General features: G+C 52.3%; 1 protein-coding gene across 1 annotated transcript in view; it reads right to left on the reverse strand.

Annotated features, from left to right (window-relative positions):
- Positions 1-965: 965 nt before the first annotated feature.
- NCAM1 (neural cell adhesion molecule 1) overlaps positions 966-19,123 on the reverse strand; it is a 304,418-nt gene continuing 286,260 nt past the window's right edge. The window contains exons 18-22 of the mRNA XM_087821538.1: positions 18,179-18,359; positions 8,455-8,662; positions 7,425-7,541; positions 5,600-6,415; positions 966-4,146 (exon numbers count right to left, since the gene is read on the reverse strand). Coding sequence (XP_087677664.1) covers positions 4,026-4,146; positions 5,600-6,415; positions 7,425-7,541; positions 8,455-8,662; positions 18,179-18,359 — 1,443 coding nt within the window. The 3' untranslated portion in view covers positions 966-4,025. The remainder of the gene's footprint in view (positions 4,147-5,599; positions 6,416-7,424; positions 7,542-8,454; positions 8,663-18,178; positions 18,360-19,123) is intronic.

Below are 19,123 nucleotides of genomic sequence, written 5' to 3' on the forward strand. Positions count from 1 at the left end.
GGCCTGGATGGGTCCATTGCTCAGAAAAGAAAATGCATTTGGAGAACAGACAAAGGACAGGATGCACTTTGACTTGGTTGCTGTGCCCGGAGCCTGACCCCTCCCCCCCCCCCCCCCCCCCCCCCCGAAGTTTGTCTCAGGAATGCTGATCATTCTCAGGTCCCAGGAACTGGCAGAACTGGATTTTAACACCATTGAGAATTAACTACCTTGTTATCAGACTTCAAGATCCGGTAAGTAGACAGGAACCACAGACGCTGCAGCCATCTCCCACCCCCTCCAACTTTCCCCTTGCACGCAGCCTTTCTTCCTTCTCCCTATATAATCAGCCGGCTAGTAAGGGGAGAGCAGAGCAGATTTTTATGTGGACAAATCCCTCTGCTCTCCCATTTTGTTGGCTATATTGGAATAAATGCTCATATATGATTCAACGTTGTCTCTGCTTAATTGGCTGAAGTAGCGACAGGCAACCTGGACCCACAGTGTCTGGTTTCAATATCTGGTCCTTCTAAACAAGGACTCCTCTATCAACCTGAGAGGAAAATCAAAAACCATTATTCAGGCAACATGAACTCCAGACACTGGGTTTAACTGACCTTGTTCACAGGTGTTAAAAAAAACCTCCCATGCCCTGGCTGGTGTGACTCAGTGGTTAGAGTGTCAGCCCAAACACCAAAGGGTCTCAGGCTTGATTCCCGGTCAAAGGCAATTACCTGGGTTGCAGGTTCGATCCCCAGCCCTGGTTGGGGCATGTGTGGGAGGCAACCAATTGATGTGTATCTCTCGCATCGATGTCTCCCTCTCTCTCTTTCTCTAAAAATCAATGGAAAAAAATACCCTCAAGTGAGGATTAAAAAAAAAAAAGGAAAATCAACTAAAACCAAAAAATACTGCCTGCTCTTCCACACTTGATCGCAGACAGACTCTCACTGAATCAAAATAAATCCCAGTTTGACCACGACAGCTGTTGTTTTCTTTCAGTTTTTATTGAACACAAGTATTCTGACAGAATGCAAAGTCAAAATTCTCAGTTAGTACTCAGTATTTACACCAGTGAGAATGGAAACAAAGGTGGTCTCGATGTTTCACTTGGTAAAAAGTTTATAACAAGAGAGAAGGCCCCCGAAGTTGGGAATGCTGGGTAGGGATGTTAATGGAGGTCTGAAAACTGCCATCCAGACAGACAGCCAGCCGAGAGTGAAAACCTGGGACTGGGAAGGCTCCATACAAAAGTGTGAAAACAGAGTTCCCCTTCCAAAGCTGCCTGTGTCCACTGTGGCCCCCCAGGGTGCGGGGCCCGGGCGTGGCGCGTGAGTGCCCCCAGCAGAACTTGGCCATGCCGGCAGCTATGTGAATACATATGTATGGCACATACACATATAGACACATAGACATTGGAAACGAGCAGAAATGATCCCCTCTTCAAAAAATTAAAAAAGAAACACTATAAGCTTTTATCTCTTAACATAAAAGATAGAACATCTTGAAAATAAAGTGACTCCCTCTTTGACTTTAGAGAAAGCATCGCTCTGTTTTATTTTATTATTTTAAGGAAAGGAAAGCTCACGCATGCAGAGACAAATCTAGGTATATTGGGAGAGAGGCTGACCGAACGGTGGGCGGGGTGTGGGGTTCCAGCTGATGGCGGAGCCAGGGGTCTGGGCAGAGGAGGGCGGCCGGCTGTCCTGGGCCAGGTTATCGAAGGGTTGCTTATACCTTTCTCTTCCTAATCGTTAGAACAAACATCAGTTTGCCTTACCACACCCGCTTGGAGGGAAATGCGGTCTCCATGAGGTATAGTGTGGGCTTGGCCTAGGTGGTCAAAGCCATTAAGATCACACGATGCAGAACTGATCCCACGGACAACCTGGCGACAGAAGAGCCCACCAGCCCGTCAGACCCTGCCGTCGGACACCCAGTAGCTCGGTTCTGCTATGTGCTCTAAGAGCCATCTTCAAGGTACTGTTCCCACGGGCCTGTGCATTGAACTGTGGGTTTGTGCAGGCCCTGAAGTCAAAGGGGCCAGAGCGCTGTGGACTGGGATCCTCCATTTCCATCCCCAGGAGATGAGAAAATGCAAAACAACCCCACATTGAGCAAATGACAAGACCATTATTTTTCACAGTTTGAAATGATAACCTAGCACATTGCCACTGATCAGACTGCAGAAGTGTCAGAACCTGGGGAGGGAGGCCCACAGCACGGCTCAGGGGCTCAGGGCGGTCTCGCCACCCTCGCCTCCTGCTGTTCATACCTCCGGAAAGGAGCACATGCTGAGTCCTGATTTCTGTTTACTCAGCGTCATCTTCATCATCGGAATCATTTTTATTCATTTTCTTTGTTTAAAGGCTTCAATTCCTTTTAAGAGTAATTGTTGTTTCCTGAATATTTTTTCTGAACTATCTGCTATACCTTCCACAACCAAACTATGTTGAAGTTTTATTTCAATACTATGACAAAAACACGTTTCACACTAAAATATTCACGCATCCACAGTGCACAAGCTTGCAGTTCTACAGTAGAATGAGGAAAAAAAAAGCAAAATTTCTATACAAAGGGCTGGCTTTTCCCTTCTCCCCCCTCCCATCCCCCTTAAAGTTTCTGTATTTCCCCCCCACTTTGTTTCCAATCCAGGAAAGTTGTGTTATGACTCCAGACAGCAGGTTGGGTTTTTTTCTTTTGTTTCTACAAACGCTGCCTAAGTGAACAGAAGGCCGATGTTACTTTACTTCAACAGATTTCCAAAAAAGACACTAATTCCCTGAAGCACACATGCTCTTCCGCTCAAATCTAGATTCTGGGCTCAAAAGGAAATTGTATGTATATATTTTATTTGGCTTTCTACAAAAAGGGGATGTTTGGGGTAAAAACGTGTGTTCACCAAGACCAGCCCCAACTATGCAACCTTCTCTGCTTCATTCAACAAAGCCTAAGGAACCTTTCAAGAGGAAGGGCCGGAAGCCGGGAGCAGATCCCTTTTCACAGATACAGGCAGGTGGTGGCTACTCAGGAAGTGGGCTAACCCCCTGGGAAACAGAAAAAAAGAGCCGAGAACCAAGAAGCAAAACCAGTCCGGAAAGAGATGGATTTTCACCTGAGTGGGACGCAGGCAAAAATTTCAACTGAGGATAGGGGGAGCGCCACTGTAAACAATCATATTGTGTGAAGCTATCTGTGCTAAAGCAAGCCTGTGATGATCCTACCCGCCCCGAGGCAGTATTTGGAACTTAAAAAAGAAAAAAAAAAAAGAAAAAAAGGCAGCCATTTCACATGGACATTTAAACGCAATCGAAGTTAAACATTTGTCAACCTGTAAACACTGGAAAGCAAAGTTGGCAGAAAGGGGGGGGAAAAGCACAAAAAAAGGAAAGAAAAAAGAAGTCTGAATACTGCGAATTGAGATCTAGCCCCAGAAGCTGCAATGTGGCATTCTTCCTGCAAAAACAAGTCTACGTGGGAACTGAAGTCAGCTCGAAGGGGTGACACACTTTGCATACTGAACAAATACAAAGTGAACAGAAATTATAACTTACTTATGAGGTTTTACAGAGTTCAAACTCGACTGAAAGTATAAAAATAAACTTGGACTTTGTTCATTCGGTTAGTCTGTGCCTGGAAGTGTTTTTCTGAAACTGGTCTGTGCCAATTGGGCAACGCCAAGTGCGGTCTTCCTGAACCTAGATTTTTTTTTCTGAGCTTCCTAGATTCTTAATTTGGGGTCCTTTTGTTTGATTTTTAAATGGTTTCAGGGAACGGAGTGTCCTAGTTTGGCTGTGGGGTTAACCTTTTTGTCTCGTTTTCTTACAAGTGAGTGCGCAACAAAGGAACCCTTTCTATAAACCTACAAAAAGGCGATCCCGTTTATCTGTTTAGTTATTTTAAAGGCAAAAGACACTAGAGGAATGAAATATGTGCGCGCGCGCGCGTGTGTGTGTGTGCGTGTGCCTGTGTGTGATATTGGAAATGCTCTGGTGAAGCTGTTGTGTCACTTTTAATTTTGATCTTTGCTCGTCTCTCGTCACCCATCATGCTTTGCTCTCGTTCTCCTTTGTCTGTGTGGCATCGTTGGGGACCGTCTTGACTTCGGCTGGCGCTGGCTTCGTTTCTGTCTCCTGGCTCTCCGGCTTTGCTTCTACAGGGCCCTTCCTGCAGAGAACCGGGAAAACAGCACTGAGACCACGGTCTGGAGTGACTCACCCTTCAGCCAGCCCCTCAGGAGGGCACCAGCTAGAGCAGTGGCCTCCAACCTTGGCTGCCCATCGGCATCACCTGCAGCTGGGGTCGCACCCAGAACTGGCCTGGACATGGTGCTGGGGTCGCACCCAGAACTGGCCTGGACATGGTGACCTTTAAAAGTGTCCAAGTGATTCCAAAGTGCAGCCCAAGTTGAGAGCCACTAAACCAGAGGAATGAGACCTCTCCCGTTCCAGCTCTAACCTGACGGGGCCGGGTCCTTACCTGGGTGGTGATGGGGAGAGCAGATGCAGCTTTCCTTACCCTGGCGGCTGCAGTAGCAGCAGCTCAGCTTGGTATCAAGGAGCTGGGCTGGGCTGGGCTCCCCGGTACTGTTTCCAGGGGGCCCTTCTGCAAACCACCTGCTCTTGCTTGTCCCCACGGCAACCCACTCCACCCCCCCCTCGCAGCGCTCGGTATTTCATGGCGGCGCCTCTGTGGCTTGCCTGGGCAGGGTGAGAAATGCTCTTTGTTCCCGAGGCAGCTTTCCTGGGAGTCTGGTGGGAGGCTAGAGTGAGCTGTCATGCTACAGGGGAAGCTGAGCGGGGTCGAGTGGGCAGGGCTGTCGGAGTCTTTTTCCTCCCTTCCTGAGATCCAGGGCTCCTGGTGAGGGTCCCCTGCAGCTGTTGGTGGCAGTGACACAGCTCCCCTGGCACCAGCCTCAGGAGCCCCTGTGGAAACTTAGGTCTGACTCTGCCTCGGTCAGTTCAGCAGCTGAGTCTGGGTCTAAGGACACACTGGGCAGGCTCAGGCCCCAGCCCTAGATGGTGCCACTGCATTCTGGCATCATATTGAAAAAAACCTGTGAGCTTAAGGACCCTCCCGTGAACTTCAAGGCCAATGGTCAGTTGGCACTTGGGAGCTCTGAGCCTCCCAGCCCATCGAGGGCAGGAAAAGCAAGAATAGGCGGTGGCGAGGGTGGGGTGGGCATCTGCGTGCAGGGGCCTCTGGGCTGCATACCCTGCCCCCAGCCCCGCCTCTCTGCATCCTGTACAGCAGTGCTGTTCTGCGGGGACACAGCCCGCACTGCACAGCACGCCAACGGCCTGTGGGCCCCGGAGTGGCCAACAAGGGCGCCTCGGTCTCCTTAGCTCGCTTCCCAAATTATGCTCCTCAGTGGCCTGACTGCAAGGGTTCCCCAGGGATAAAACATAATTAAAGCTGCCTAATTAGTGAGCAGGAGGCTGTATGCCGGGGCCTGCTGTGTGTCCCCGATCTCTCTGCCTTATCCCAGCCCTTTGGTCGACAGTTGCCTCAGAGAAGCCCTGGATTAGGCTGAGGACACATCTAACAGGGACACAGCACAGCACAGACGCACACCACCACGGGACACAACCCGACGACAGCAGACAAAGAGAGGCCGTACTCGGTCTTCGCTGGTGCAGGCGAGACAGAGCTGTCTGCAGTGGAAGGAGCAAGCTCAGGGGCTTGTCCACTGGCCCCAGCGGCGGGAGCAGGAGAGCCCAGGGCTGCAAAAACATCCTTTGCAAGGTCAATATCTGGGGTCTTGAAGTTCCCTTCGTCCATTTTAAAGTCCTCGCCCTGGGCAGGGTTTGTGGCGCTGACGGAGGCAGCCTCGCTCTTCAGGCTAGTGAGGGCCGCGGCTGCCCCGCTCTGGCTCTCCACGGGGCCCGGCTGGGTAGGCTCGGGGTCCGGGCCTTTGGTGCTGGGAGCCTCCTGCTTGACCTGGGGGGCTTCTGTGGCTGGGACAGCTGCTGCTGCTAGGGGACTGGCTGCCCCGGCCGAGGTGGGGGCTGGAGCAGGGGCTGCCTTGCTCACCGGGGGGGCCTTGGAGGCCTCCCCCACACTGGCAGGGGCGCTCGGGCTGAGCACGGCCCCCTGGTTAGCCAGGACACTAGAAGACAAATTGCTGGCGGCGGGGGCTGAGGTTGGGGTGTCGCTCAGGTCAACGAGGGGGGCCACCTTGGGGGCTGAAGCTGGGGGTGGGGAGGAGGTGACGACACCTGGCCCCTTGGAAGGGGTGGCCTGGCCGGCGGGCACAGAGTTTGAGTCGGGCGTGGCCGTGGCTGGGGGGGCAATACTGGAGGTCAGGGTGGTGGTTTCACTGGTGGGGCTGTTCTGAGCAGTGGCAAAGGTTTCGGTGATAGTGTCAGAGTTAGCGGTGACGGTGGTGACAGAAGGCAGCATGTCCTCGACAGTGGCTGTGGTGTCAGCAGGCAGCCTGCGGGGAGGACAGGAAGTAGAAGAGAATAGACAATGAAGCTGAGACGAGACAGAGAAGCGGGGAGAAGGGCTGACGCCCAGGAGGGGGCCGTGGGCAAGGCATGCGGTGATGCACAGGTACGGACACAGGCCCACAGAGATACGAGCACGCGAGAGGAGGCACACGCCCAGGCGGGCAGAAGAGGAGACAGGACGACAGAGAACGCAGCAGTCAGTCTAAAGGGACCTGTGGCCTTCCTCCCTGCTGACCCCTCCCCCTCTCTGCACAGGACTCCCTTTCTGATCCCTGCCTGCATCTCGCTCAGCGTGCACCACGAAGGCATCCTGAGTCCCTGGGAACTGGACCCACTGCCCTGCTGGGCTCCACGGGCGGTAATGGGAAAGTCAGGAATAAGGCAGATGATAGGTGTTCCAAACGGCCCCCAAGAGCTCTGGGTTCTGTGGCCACCGATTCTGGGCTTTCCTTAGACTCCATTCCCTTCAACCCCACAGTACCCAGGACAGCCAGGCAGTCATTGCAACCATAGTCAGACGTTTCTGACCCAGGGTCCCTGAGGCTTCTGAGAACAGGAGGGCCAGAGAGCTGTACCAGGTCCCCAAGTTCCCTCACCCTTTTAGGAAGAATGTAGAAAAACCTAGAATTCTTGGAAACCCTAAACAGAACGTGTTAAGCTTATCAATGCTCTGTCTCCCTCAGTGATGTTTTGTCCCTAAGCCATGTTTAGGATATGTGTGTGTGACTTGGGAACAGGGTCTGGGGATCCCACTTATGCATGAAGTCCTTTAAGGGCCCCCACAGCCACCCTAATAGAACCAAGAATGTCTTATCTCTAGGGAGAGAGTGGGGTCTGGAATTTCTTAGCCAAGGTATTTCTGGCCAAGGGTTCCAGAATTCTGGCCTGCAATGCTTGGCCAGGAGCTAGGGGTAAGGAGCATGGGCGGGGTGGGCAGTGATAAGGTGGGTGTGGGGCTCCGCTGGGGAGGCACCTGCCCCTTTGACCACGTACTCGGGCTCTGTCAGCGGCGTGGTCTCATTAGGCTCTGTGTGCTTCCCTCCGTCGTGATTTGGGGTCCGCTCCTCCTCAGTTCGCACTTCCACGATGGGTTCCTTGGATTCATCTTTCCTGCAAAGAGAGTTAGGCTGGTTTAATCCCAGGGAGCTGGGGGGGGGAGGGGGCTCCCAGGGAAGCAGGTTCTAGCTCAGGCACCTGGGCCTGGCCCAAGTGGGCAGGTGGCCTCCAGAGCCAGACCCAGTGCCTCACCTGTAGTCCCCACTCTTGCTAGCTGTGTGACCTCCAGCATCTGATTAGCTGCCTTGCCTCTATTTTCTCATCTGTAAAATGGGGCAAGTAACAGTATCTACCTCACTGGACTATAGTGAACATGAACGGAGATTATGAATGTAAAGGGTTCAGCACAGTGCCTGGCACAGACAAACACTGAAATAGTTTGTATTTATATACGTGTAAGTATATGCCCCTGTATGCACATGTATATGTACATGCATATACAGTGCCTGGCACATGGTGGTGCTAAACAATGCAAATCCTTGCTCTGTCCCTTCTCATCTTGATCCAGCTCAGCGCAGTGAGTCTACAGAGGCTCCTGCTAACTGGCTCAGGCTCTGCCTTCCAGAGGTTCTGGAGGGACAGCAACTGCTGTACCCTGGTGCCAGGGAACACCATTGTGCCCACAGTAGCTTCTCAATAAGTATTTGTTTAGTTATTTACGAACGAATGCATGACTGCAAGGCAAGTGTGTCTCTCAAATGCTGGCCCCTCCATTCCAGCCCCCCTCCCAGGGCTTAGCTCTGCAAACGTCCTCATTTTGACCTAGGCAACGATTCTCCAACTTCCAGGAAATTCTAATACACTAGCTATGAGGTTGAGCCCAAGAGTCTGCTTTTCAAACAGGGATCCCCCAAAGGCCAAGCTTGGAGAAACATTTCTCTAATGCTTGCTTCCCCTCGGGGTGTCCTGGAGCGGGGCTGAGGTAGCTCCGCGGCTGGCGCCTGGGCTGGGGCGGGTCCGCACTCACGAGAAGGCCGCTTTGCCTTCCTCCATGTCCTTGCCCTTGGCTCCGGGCCCCGCCTTTCCGCACAGGTTCACGGCGATGCACATGAGCAGACCACACTTGTTCAGAAAGTAGCAGGTGATGTCCACGACCACCAGGAGCAGGACGAAGATGACGATGAGGATGCCCACGATGGCCCCGGTGCTCAGGCCTGCCGTGGGGCTGCCGTTGGCTTGAGTGGGAGGGAGAAAGAGGGGCGGCTGGTGGTTAACACACTGAGATGCAGACCCTGGGAGCAATGGCCAGGGACTGGGGGGGGGGACAGGACACAGCCATGGCACTTATGTGCAGAGTGACACCCTCCCTGGTGTCGTAGGTGTTAAGACAACAGGGTCTCTTTATACCTTCAAGAGGAAGGTGGCAACCTCATCTCACAGACCAGGGGACACAGCCAGGGCGAGAGTGGGGACTGGGAGATGGTCGCAGTCTCTGCTCTGCATTTCCGCACCTCCCCCAGACCTACCCTCTGCTGTATCCCAGGAGCCCTGGGAACAAGCGGGTAGGTGGTGCTCACTGGTTTCAAGCTTGGTTGTGGCTCCTAGGAGCTGTCAGGGACAGGGTCCCAAATAAGGTAGCAGAGGGTTCCCTGGGCTTCCTTTGGGTTTGTGAGGATGTCAGACACAACAGGAGGCCCAGTACACCCCCGCTTCCTCTCCCCACTTAGGAACAGCTCCAGAGGACTGGGCATTGGGCCACAATGGCTTCACGGTTTGTCCTTCTGCACTGCACCCAGGAAGATACATGACACTGTTTACCTGGAAACACAGAGGCCTCCCCAGGCCTGGCCAGGTGGAAGGTGTGGGAGTACTCACCATCTGGGAGCTCAGGTGTGCTCGGATCAGACTTCAGGAAAACCAGCAGGCTCCCCCAGTGGTACCACCCGCGCGGACAGGTTCGCTCACACTCAGCGCCAGTCCCACCATAGATGGACACACATTCTCACACTCGAGCAGCTCCTGCATCCCCAGTCTGTCTGGGTCACCATGAATGACTCAAACTCTGTGTCTTACTCCCTTGGTGTCCCCCAGGGCCCTGGGCTACTGATGGTCTCACTGAAAGACGCCAGGCTCAGCCCTCAGGTCCCCCAATGATTGATGCTATTTACTTGAAGTGGACCTGCTGACCGTTAGGTGATTCCCACCAATGTCTGGGAGACCAGCGCTCATGCTGCAGGAAGAATGCTTTGTTCGTCTTCTGGAAGAAGAAAGTTCCAGAACTGGCAGCTCCTCCCCACCACCAGGCCTTGTCTGACTCACCCAGGTCTGTCCACTGAAGGCAGAAGCCTGGTCATACCTGGGCCTCCCTGGGCCTTTGCTGAGCACCAGGCCCAGCCTGCCAGCACATACCATTCCAGATCATGGAAAGTGTCACCCAAGGTACCAGGCATCACAGCCTTCTTTTTATCATGCAGTGTGTGGTCCTGGGGCGGGGCCTCCTGTCCGCACTAGGGGTCCTTCTCAGGCCCTGCAACCAGCATCTGTCCCACCCCACTGCTTCTTACTTCAAATTTCAATTCATGGTACAGCTACCAGTCCAGCATGACAGACGATCACTCACTCCACCCAGGGTTCAGCTGGAGGAGACCTCCAAGCTCTCAAATATGTTTGGCCCTTTTGGGACCTTGGTCTTGCTTCCTGGCCTTTCCTCCTCAGGACTGTCTGGCTGGTCCTTTCCAGCCTATCCCCCAGGGAGGTCCTGTGGCTGGCAAAGGGCTCTGTGCCCTAGGACCCAGCTTTGGCTACCTTGTCTCTGGGCTCTGGAAGCAGGAAACTGGCTGCTGTTCCCTTCGGTCAGCTAGAGTGGGTCTTTTCTTAGTAGCTTACTAAAGCAGAACTATTCCCTGTGTCCTCACACATTCCACCCAGTGAAGCACAGAAATGCACGCCTCCCTGATCTGCAGAATCCTTACATAGGAAAGAAGCATCAGCCCTGGGCTTTCTCTCCATCCCCTGACACTGGGCTGAGGCCACTGCAGCCTCCTGATATCAGGACCCAGTAGGCATTAAGTGCCCAGTTCCTGCAGAAGGAACCCAAAGTATGTGTGTGTGTGTGTGGGGGGGGGGGGGGATGTATGTATTTTTGGACTCAATGGCACTAACTCCTCATTCTGAGGTTTATACATAAATATGGTTTTAGGGGACTAATCATATCTAAAGAGGAAAAATAAACGATTGGAGGCTGCTCTATGTATGAGAGTCAGCAGAAGCTGTCCAGCTGGTGCTCTGGGCTCAGCAGACCCAGCTTGAGGGCTGCACTGGGTCCTAAAGCCAACACCGTGAGCACATTCAGGGGAGGGCCAGAGGGCCAGGAGGGTGAAAGACTGTGGCATTAATGCAAAAGTAGGGCTGTGGTCTCCCATTTCCTTTGATGTAAAATTCAAATTATTTCTCCTGGCCTGAGGGTCCTACATAGGCTGCTTGGACTCTGCCCCTCCTCCAACCATTGTAATTCATGGCACTGACCGGCCCCCACCTTTGTGCTCCAACTGGTGGAGCCTTCTGTTTACCTGCTGAACACACCGCTGTTCCCCTCAAGGCCTGCTGATCCCTAACCTGGACCACTCCCTCCCTATCACCTCATTGTCCTGAAAACATCAGCTCAAATGTCAGCCCTTCACTTACTTACTCAGCACTTCTACCCCAAATCTGCCACATTACCTGTTTAATTCCCTTCTCACCACTATTTACCTTTTTCTGCTCATTTACATGTGTCCTCTAGAATGTCCTAGCAGGTACCCTGTCTGTCTCCCCAGCATCTAGGACAACCCAACGTATAGGACATGTTCAAAGAACATCACTTGTAATTAAAGGGTATTTAGCCTGGAGAGGAGATTGCTGCCTCCAGGTAGTTACAGATGTGTTGTGAGAAGGAAGAGTAGTCTTATTTGGTTTCACCAGTGGATGAGAACTGTGGGGTGGGAAGCAGATTTCAGCTCCATATAATAAAGAATTAGCACGCAGAGGTATTCAAAGGTGGTGTGAGCTGCCTGGGCAGGTGAGCTTCCTGCTGCTGGAGGCGGCCCAGCAGAGGCTGGACACCCCTTGGTAGGGATATCGCCATGCTCTGGTTGAGGTTCCTGCACCGAGCAGGGCCTAGGAAAGGGGATGTCTTGAAGTCCTCTCCAACCATAGAGCCTGTCCCTGCACATCGATGTCCTGCAGTAGCCAGTACCTGGCACAGAGTTCCCATGTCAATCTCCTCCAGAGTGCGGGTTGAGGGCCTTCTCGTGTAGGACTAAACCACTCGGTAGGTCCCATCTTTTCATATGAAAAATAAATATCTCAGTGTAATGTTTTTCCAACTACAGCAGAATTCCTGGGTGCTTTGTTAAAAATTTAGATTCTGGGGCCTCCCAATTCCATCGAATCAGCATCTCTGGGGGTGAGGTTCAGGAATCAGGATCTGATCAGGCACCCAGGTGATCCTTATGGGTCCTAGGGCTGGAGGACCACTGTTTCTAGCTCTTCTGTCCCTGCATTACATTGGGGAGCAGCCGTTCCTATGACTCACCACCCAAGGATGGGCCGTGGAGTCCCACCTGGTGGCCTTGACCTAACTGATGTACTGAATGAAGAGAAAGCAGACTGTCCCCAAAGGAAAAGGAGCCACCCAGTTCACTCAGAGCCAAGGCTCTTGGAGGAGGCTGGGTGCTCCTCGGGCAGGAGAAGCGTGTGTAACCTTCACAAAAAGAAGCATAAATAGGGGAACACCAAGCCAAATCCACATTCACGATCTCTCAGTGCATGTTACAGAATTGTTTAGTGCAGGACAGCCAGAAGGACAAAGGTCATCTCCTGCACTGCATGTGACATTTTACCATAGGAAAAAGAAAACGCCCCCTGGGGTCTATCTTTGCAGCCTCTTCCTCCTGGCTTCCTGGATTGACTCGTGCCGCACACCTGCCTGCAAAGAGCGCTTTTTTAAGCGCAGCTCCTCCGCAACCTTGGGGTTAGAGCTGACCTGAGCAGCGGAGTACGAAGCCTGGCTGTCCATCTTCTGCGGTTTCTGGTTTGGGAGAGGTTCGCGCTGAATTGGTAACTGCCTTGCCCCAAACCTGAGCCCTGCACAGGCTTACCTTCTTAAGTGCCTCGAATTGAGAATACGAGTCTCACATTTACAGGAGCCCAGGTGGCCCACAGGGTCTCAGTGCAGCAGAAGCGCCCCCTTCAGCCCATGACTCAGAACCGCTGAGCTGGGTTCTGGTTCACTCCCAAACCCTGACATGTCTGCTTGCTCCTGCCAGGATCTGCCAACCTGAAGGCTGGCTGGAGGGCTTCCAGGAAGCGTCCAACTACGTGTGATTACTCACAGAGCCGGGCTTCCCAATGAAAGCTTTCAGATTCTCGCTACCACAAGGCCACCCTGTGCAGCCTCTGTGTGGATGGAGTTTTAAAGGGAGCTATGAAATCTGAGGCCTTGCTAAAAGTTGGATACTTGGTGGCCCAGAGTGTGTCCCTGACCCCAAAGTGACCATCTTTTGGTTCTGCAAAGGCACTTTCCCCTCCCCCTGCCTGCCAGGAGGCAGGGACCCACAGCAGCTCCTCAGACAGCTGAGAAAAACGCACAGCTCCTCATTGGGAGAGGAAGGCATTTCCTTTGCCAGAGCTCCACTTAGCAGGCTGCGAGTTTGGGGAGCAATTTACATGCCCTCTTGGGTAATCAGAGTTATCCAGGTACATGTGAGGTGGAGGGAAAGGACTTGACACTTTGCAGGACACACAACTCAGATAAAATCAAAACACGCTGGAGAGTTCACGTGACTGTTATTTCCTTTAATAAAGCGAAGGTGTAAACGTCATAAAGGCCTCACTGATTATCTACACAACAATGTTAGAATTCTCATTAGTAGAAAACATGATCCAAACCAGCCGTATAAATATTCCCAAAGTGAGCAGAGACACCCTGTGGCGCTGGAGGCTGGGCGGCAGGGATGTGGGAGAGCGGCGGGGCGGGGCTGGGCAGCGAGCGCGGGCTCCTGCAGGGCTCTCTCAGGGTCACTACTTTAGGGATTCCTGGCGGGGCAGGGCTGCAGCCAGGCCCGAGAACTCAGTGTCCGCTGGGAGTGGTGTCCTCAAGCTGCCTCTCGAAGGGCATCTCACTACAAACCGCAGGCCTGTCTGAATGCGACCCCTGCAGGGGCCCCAAAGCTACTTCAGCTGAGGCTTGCCTGGGCTAGATCTCCAAAGAATCCCTTCAGAGACACTGACATTGTCCCTCACATGTGGGTGGGACTTGGACCTGGGTAGGGCAGACCCCCGAAGTGGGTGCTTCTGGATGGCTTCTGCCCAAGGTGATATCAAGAATATGCTGGGAGCCTGGAGGACAGTGAGGGCTGATCACCTGTCCCTCCCTTGCCCTCTCTACAGCTCTTGCTAACTGACCTGGGATTCCCACCCCAGGCCCGGAGGCACCACCTGTCTCTCCTCAATGCTCTGCCTTGTGCCTGAGAACCATGCTGCTCCTGCCGCCCTGTGGTGAGGCGGCCAGGAACTCCAGAGGGAGAGGCCTGAGTGGGGCTGGGGCTGGGGCAGGAGGCGGCTGGGGCTGGGGCTGGGGCTGGGGCTGGAGGCAGCTGGGGCTGGGGCAGCAGGCGGCTGGGACTGGGGCTGGAGGCACTAGCTGAGCTGTTGGGCAACATTCAGCCTCTGGTGTCTGCACTTGAGCGTCTAAACTGTGAGCGCAAGGGACATGGGCAGCTTGCTGAAAACCATGGGATCCCTTGGGCTTCCAAAGGGAAAGGCTAGTCTTTGAACATTAAAAAATAACAACAGAACTAAAAATTAAAGAGACCAAAAAGAACAAAAGTCAGGCTTCTGTGGAGATGCTCAGAGATGAGACATGTAGAATGATATGTGACCACAATGGAGGAGGGAGTTTTTATTCAGTTGAAGCCCCATCCCAAAGCACACACTGATGTTACTAAGCAGGACTCACCCTGAGTCTGTGTGGGACTTTCACAAACACCCCACTTCCTCTCCTGGGCATGTGGGGAGGCATAATCCCCTAGGACAGAGAAAGGCAGCTGGCTTTCATCAGTTTTAAAAATGTCACCAAAGCCACTAACCATTAGGGGGCTTGGTGCATTCGGGAAGTATGACAGGCTGACTGAGTTTGGATTTGTCCACAGTCCAGGCTGGGCAATGGGAGTGGCCTGTCCCCTCTCTTCCTCCCTGTGAGCATGTTGGGGAGAGTGCACAGTTCACGCCTGGCTCACAGTGAATGCTTCCCACCCAGGGGGCTGAGTTATGTGATAATGTGGGTCACCACTGTACCGCAGTCCCCGAGACATGAGGCTCGGTGCTGATCTGCAGTTGTGCAGCAGGTTATCACCCCGCCTGGGAGACACAAAAAACGGACATGTGTTGGGCACATTACAGGGTGGCCCTGCTCACAGAGCCAGCAGAAGGTGCTGGTTATAATAGCAGGACCAAAGTTCCTCCCAGAATGTTTGATCAGCCCCAGTAAATACTCAACAAATCCAGTTTCTTCTGCTGCAGGGGCAATAGGGTGACTTAATTGACCATCACGCCATTAATGCTCAGGTGAGTCACAGTGGTCCGGCTCCCTTACCATGGGCACTGAAACACAAGCAAAGCCAACTATGGATTGAGGGGCAGAGGGGGACCATGGGGTTAGAATGGGGGCGCGTGGGGATTTTAACGAGCTGATACAAGCTTTAGGGGTGCTCAGATATCTTCCTCTGCTACATCATTTTCAGGTAGGAACAAAAAAAATGCAAAAAGTAGCAGATGTGCAGAAATGTCTCTGTAAACCTAGCAAAATGCTTTTTAAATACTGTTTAAAGGAAGAGCTCCCGAATACTTTGTACTGCCACTAAAAGGGGGGAACTCCTTATGGAGTGGCACAAAGATATATGGAAATGGTAAATCGTCTGGAGTCCAGCTTTCTCCAATTGCCAAGCCTGCCTCTTCCACCAGAGTGCGTGGTGCTGTGGCCGCTCTTCCAAAGGGGCACTGATCATTCTCATAGGAACTGGGCTTTAAGCAAATTTAATTTTTTGTGTGTGTTCTTAAGTTCCTAACAGAGCAAAAGAAGAGTCACTGCAGAGAAAAGCAATGAGACAAAGGTGTAGGACACAGAGGAGCCTCCCAGGGTCGCTGCACGTGCCAAGCAAAGGGTCCCCAGACAGAATGTGGTTGTTTAAAACAAAGGTGGCAGTGGGGGTATCCCAGTGACGTCCAAGGTGATGTGTGTGACGACAGACACAGAAAGGGGAAGGGGAGGAGAAAAGAGAAGGTAGAGACAGAAACAGAGGAAAAAAATAGATAAAAAGAAAAAAATTAGGTCAAATATAGAAAACGCAAGAATCAAAGGTTAATTCAACTTTAGTAAATTAAACGGACGGAGGTTAGAGAAGAGTTCAGTGCGGTTATTACCACGGGGCCAGCTCCAAGCTCAGCAAGGTCAGAAGCAGCACAGCAGGGTGAATTCGGGGGTTAGGGGTCAGCGAGCGAATGAAATTAAAGTGAGAGAACAGAAGCCTCCATAGTAAAACACAAGAGTTTGATTAGGAGAGTGTTACCTTTGGCTAAGGTGAGGTCTCTTAGACAGATTCAACGAGCCTACCCATGGCCTTCCAGCCACTAGAGCTCTACACATAGCGGTAGAGATGCGTTTGATCACTGCAGTATGTGTAGCAAACTGTACATAGGACAGGGGGCCGCCTTTTCAACCAGAAACTCTTTTTCCTACTGCACGACCCCTACCCACGGTGCTATTCTAGAGCATCTAGTTCTGCACCCTCACCTACCACCTGCTGACCACAGAATCCCACCGTGAACGTACATCTAGTAAGACACAGGTTTTATTCTCAGGTCCAAATGCAATGGCTGGGTAAGTCCAACCCAGCCAGAGCCACCTCCTCTGAGGCCTGTACGAGGGAGCCCCAGAGTGCAGCAAGCCGCCCCTCCTGCACTCTCTGGGTTAATAGGGCTCCTGAATGATTAACAAAGGACTCTGGCATCTCCAGCAGGCAGGACCCTGAGGAACAAGGTCTTCCCAGGATTTCTGCACCTGACACACACTGCCACCAACTTCTCTGACCATGGAAGGTGCTGCTACTGGTCATGCCCAGTGTGTGAACATAGCAAGGCCAGGCCACTTGCCTCTGGGGTCTTACCCCTGGTGACAAATGCCAGCAGGAAGCTGTCTCGCTGCAAAGGAGTTACTCAAGCCTCTCACTCTCAGCTCCCCCATGTCCCATAAAGGCCGAGTAGATCAGGGCACTCACACCAGACTGTCGATTTCAAGAAGAAAAAAACACACCTGACCAAAGAACGCGAAGAAAGAAGGGGCGGAGGATGGCAGGGCCAGCTCCATTCAGGCACCCTATTAACCAGTAGTGAAAACACTTCTTGCAGCCACACCCAGGTGCCTTGCCTTTGACAATGACCATCTGACCAGTGCCCACGGAGACATGGTCACCCCAGCATGCGCTAAGGGGTCTCCCTGACAGTGTAGAGGGTAGGACCAATCGACGCCTCTGATCTATGGCTTAAGATCCACCTGCCAACTCCTGGAGGCCCCCATATGTCCGTCAGACACACACATTCATGCACAGCCCACCACTGAGAATCACACACTGATCTTACTTTGTTGCTGCTTGAATAACTCACTTTCACACATAGAATCACACACTGATCTTACTTTGTTGCAGCCCACATCCTTTCTGGCTTCTCTTCCATTGGGAGGAGATACCATGACAACTTAGCTGAGAGCCCGGGACAGGACAGGCATGATGCAGGTCAGACCTATCCCACCAGGATATCACAGCATCTTCCTACCATACTCGAATGTAGCAGAGAGGTTATGGGGCCCCTCCGACAGGCTGCAGCTATGTGCTCTATGCCCACCTCTCCTGCCTGTGGATGGCATTTGGCTGGTCTGGAAGAGCAAAGAGTGATGTTGAAGAGCTCTGTCTGCTCTGAGGGATGTGGTCAATTAGGAGACTGGCCATCAGCGGCAAGGGAGCTGGGCCAGAAAGCAGAGCTCTCACTTTATTCCCACATTGAGTTGGTCCTGCGTCCCTAGAGACGGACCTGCATCTCCTAGAACTGCTCCCATCATGATCTCTAGCAGGCTGGTTGCCTTTCATAGATGGGATTTTCCAGTATCTACTTTCTCCACTTGTTCTGCTTCAAGTGGTTCACTTTAATCAATTGCGAGGCCCTTGGCAGATGGGATTTTTAACTAACTAGGCACCATGTCTTCCTTCTCTTGGGGTCCCCAAAGAGAAGAGATTTGGACCATGGCTGTGCAGGTAAGCAAGCGTCAGGTAGAAAGCACTTAAACACAGTTATGTGGCCCTCGTATGCAATGGTATAGCAGATAAGGTCTCACAAAGGAACCTTACTCATCAGCTTCTGTGCTTGGCAGGAGCTGGGGCTTTTCCCACCTGAGGGCTCCCAAGGACTGGCTTAGCATCAGTCCTTTGAGACCAAGTGACACAGGACCTTTGCCCAGGATGCTTGGTCAAGCCTTCCTGCGAGCCCAGTACATCCCCACCCTCTGCACAGAGAGGTAAAAAGCAAAACTAAGCTCTGCATGGGCACCAGTCATGAGGATGGCTGTAAGCAAGCGCGTTGTCAGGGTTTCCAGGCACATTAGGGGGTGCAGCACTGTGCATTAATTCAAAGCGGGGAACTCACAGAAAGCAGGGGGCTCATACCTGGGATGGCTGTGGGCTGGGCCGAGGTCCTGAACACGAAATGAGCCGCCTTGGACTTCCCCTGCTGGTTCTCAGCCACCACGTAGACCTCATACTCAGCATTCCAGTCCAGGGACTTGAGCATGACGTGGTCACTGCCAGACGGGAGCCTGATCTCTGGTTTCCACTCAGAAGAGAGTTTCTGGGGAAAACCGGCAGGAAGGACACAAGACAACAGGGAGCCTTAGATGAAAACACTGGTGAGACTAGCTAACAGAAGAACTTAAGGGAGTCAATAACTATTGGTGCAAAATAATAAAAATAAAAACCAAGGATAGGACATGGTGTTTATTCTTTACCAGCCTGACAAACCCTAAGGGTTACACAGGTCAGGTAACCTATTTGCAAATACAAACAGTGGAAGATGCTAGTGTGGCATGGGCCAACCCTTCACTGCCCCATCGCCTTCAGGGCGTGCAGGACCTCAAGCACCAGCCCTGTCCATCCCCCAAGCTACACTCTGGAGTGTTGGGCACATACGACTAAGTACGTCCTAGAAAAGGGAGAAAGCAAACATGTTGCTTGTCAGATTTTGGAGTGTTGCTCACACTCAGGTGTGCTACTCACCTCCCTGACACAGAAACACTGCATAGATTCCAGTTTTATTCAAAATAAAACTACTTCCCGGCTGGCATGGCTCAGTGGTTGAGCCCTGACCTATGAACCAGGAGGGGATGGTTTGATTCCCGGTCAGGGCACATGCCCAAGTTGCAGGATCGATCCCCAGTAGGGGGCACGCAAAAGGCAGCTAATCAATGACTCTCATCACTGATGTTTCTATCTCTCCCTTCCTCTCTCTAAAATCAATAAAATATATTTAAAAAAATTAAACTATCATTTATTGAGCACCTATTCTGTGCCAGGCACTATACTAAAGGCTTTCCACACATTTTCTCATTGTATCCC

Source organism: Miniopterus natalensis, chromosome 11 (assembly GCF_054644295.1).
Source record: "Miniopterus natalensis isolate mMinNat1 chromosome 11, mMinNat1.hap1, whole genome shotgun sequence".
Classification (NCBI taxonomy): Eukaryota; Metazoa; Chordata; class Mammalia; order Chiroptera; family Miniopteridae; genus Miniopterus; species Miniopterus natalensis.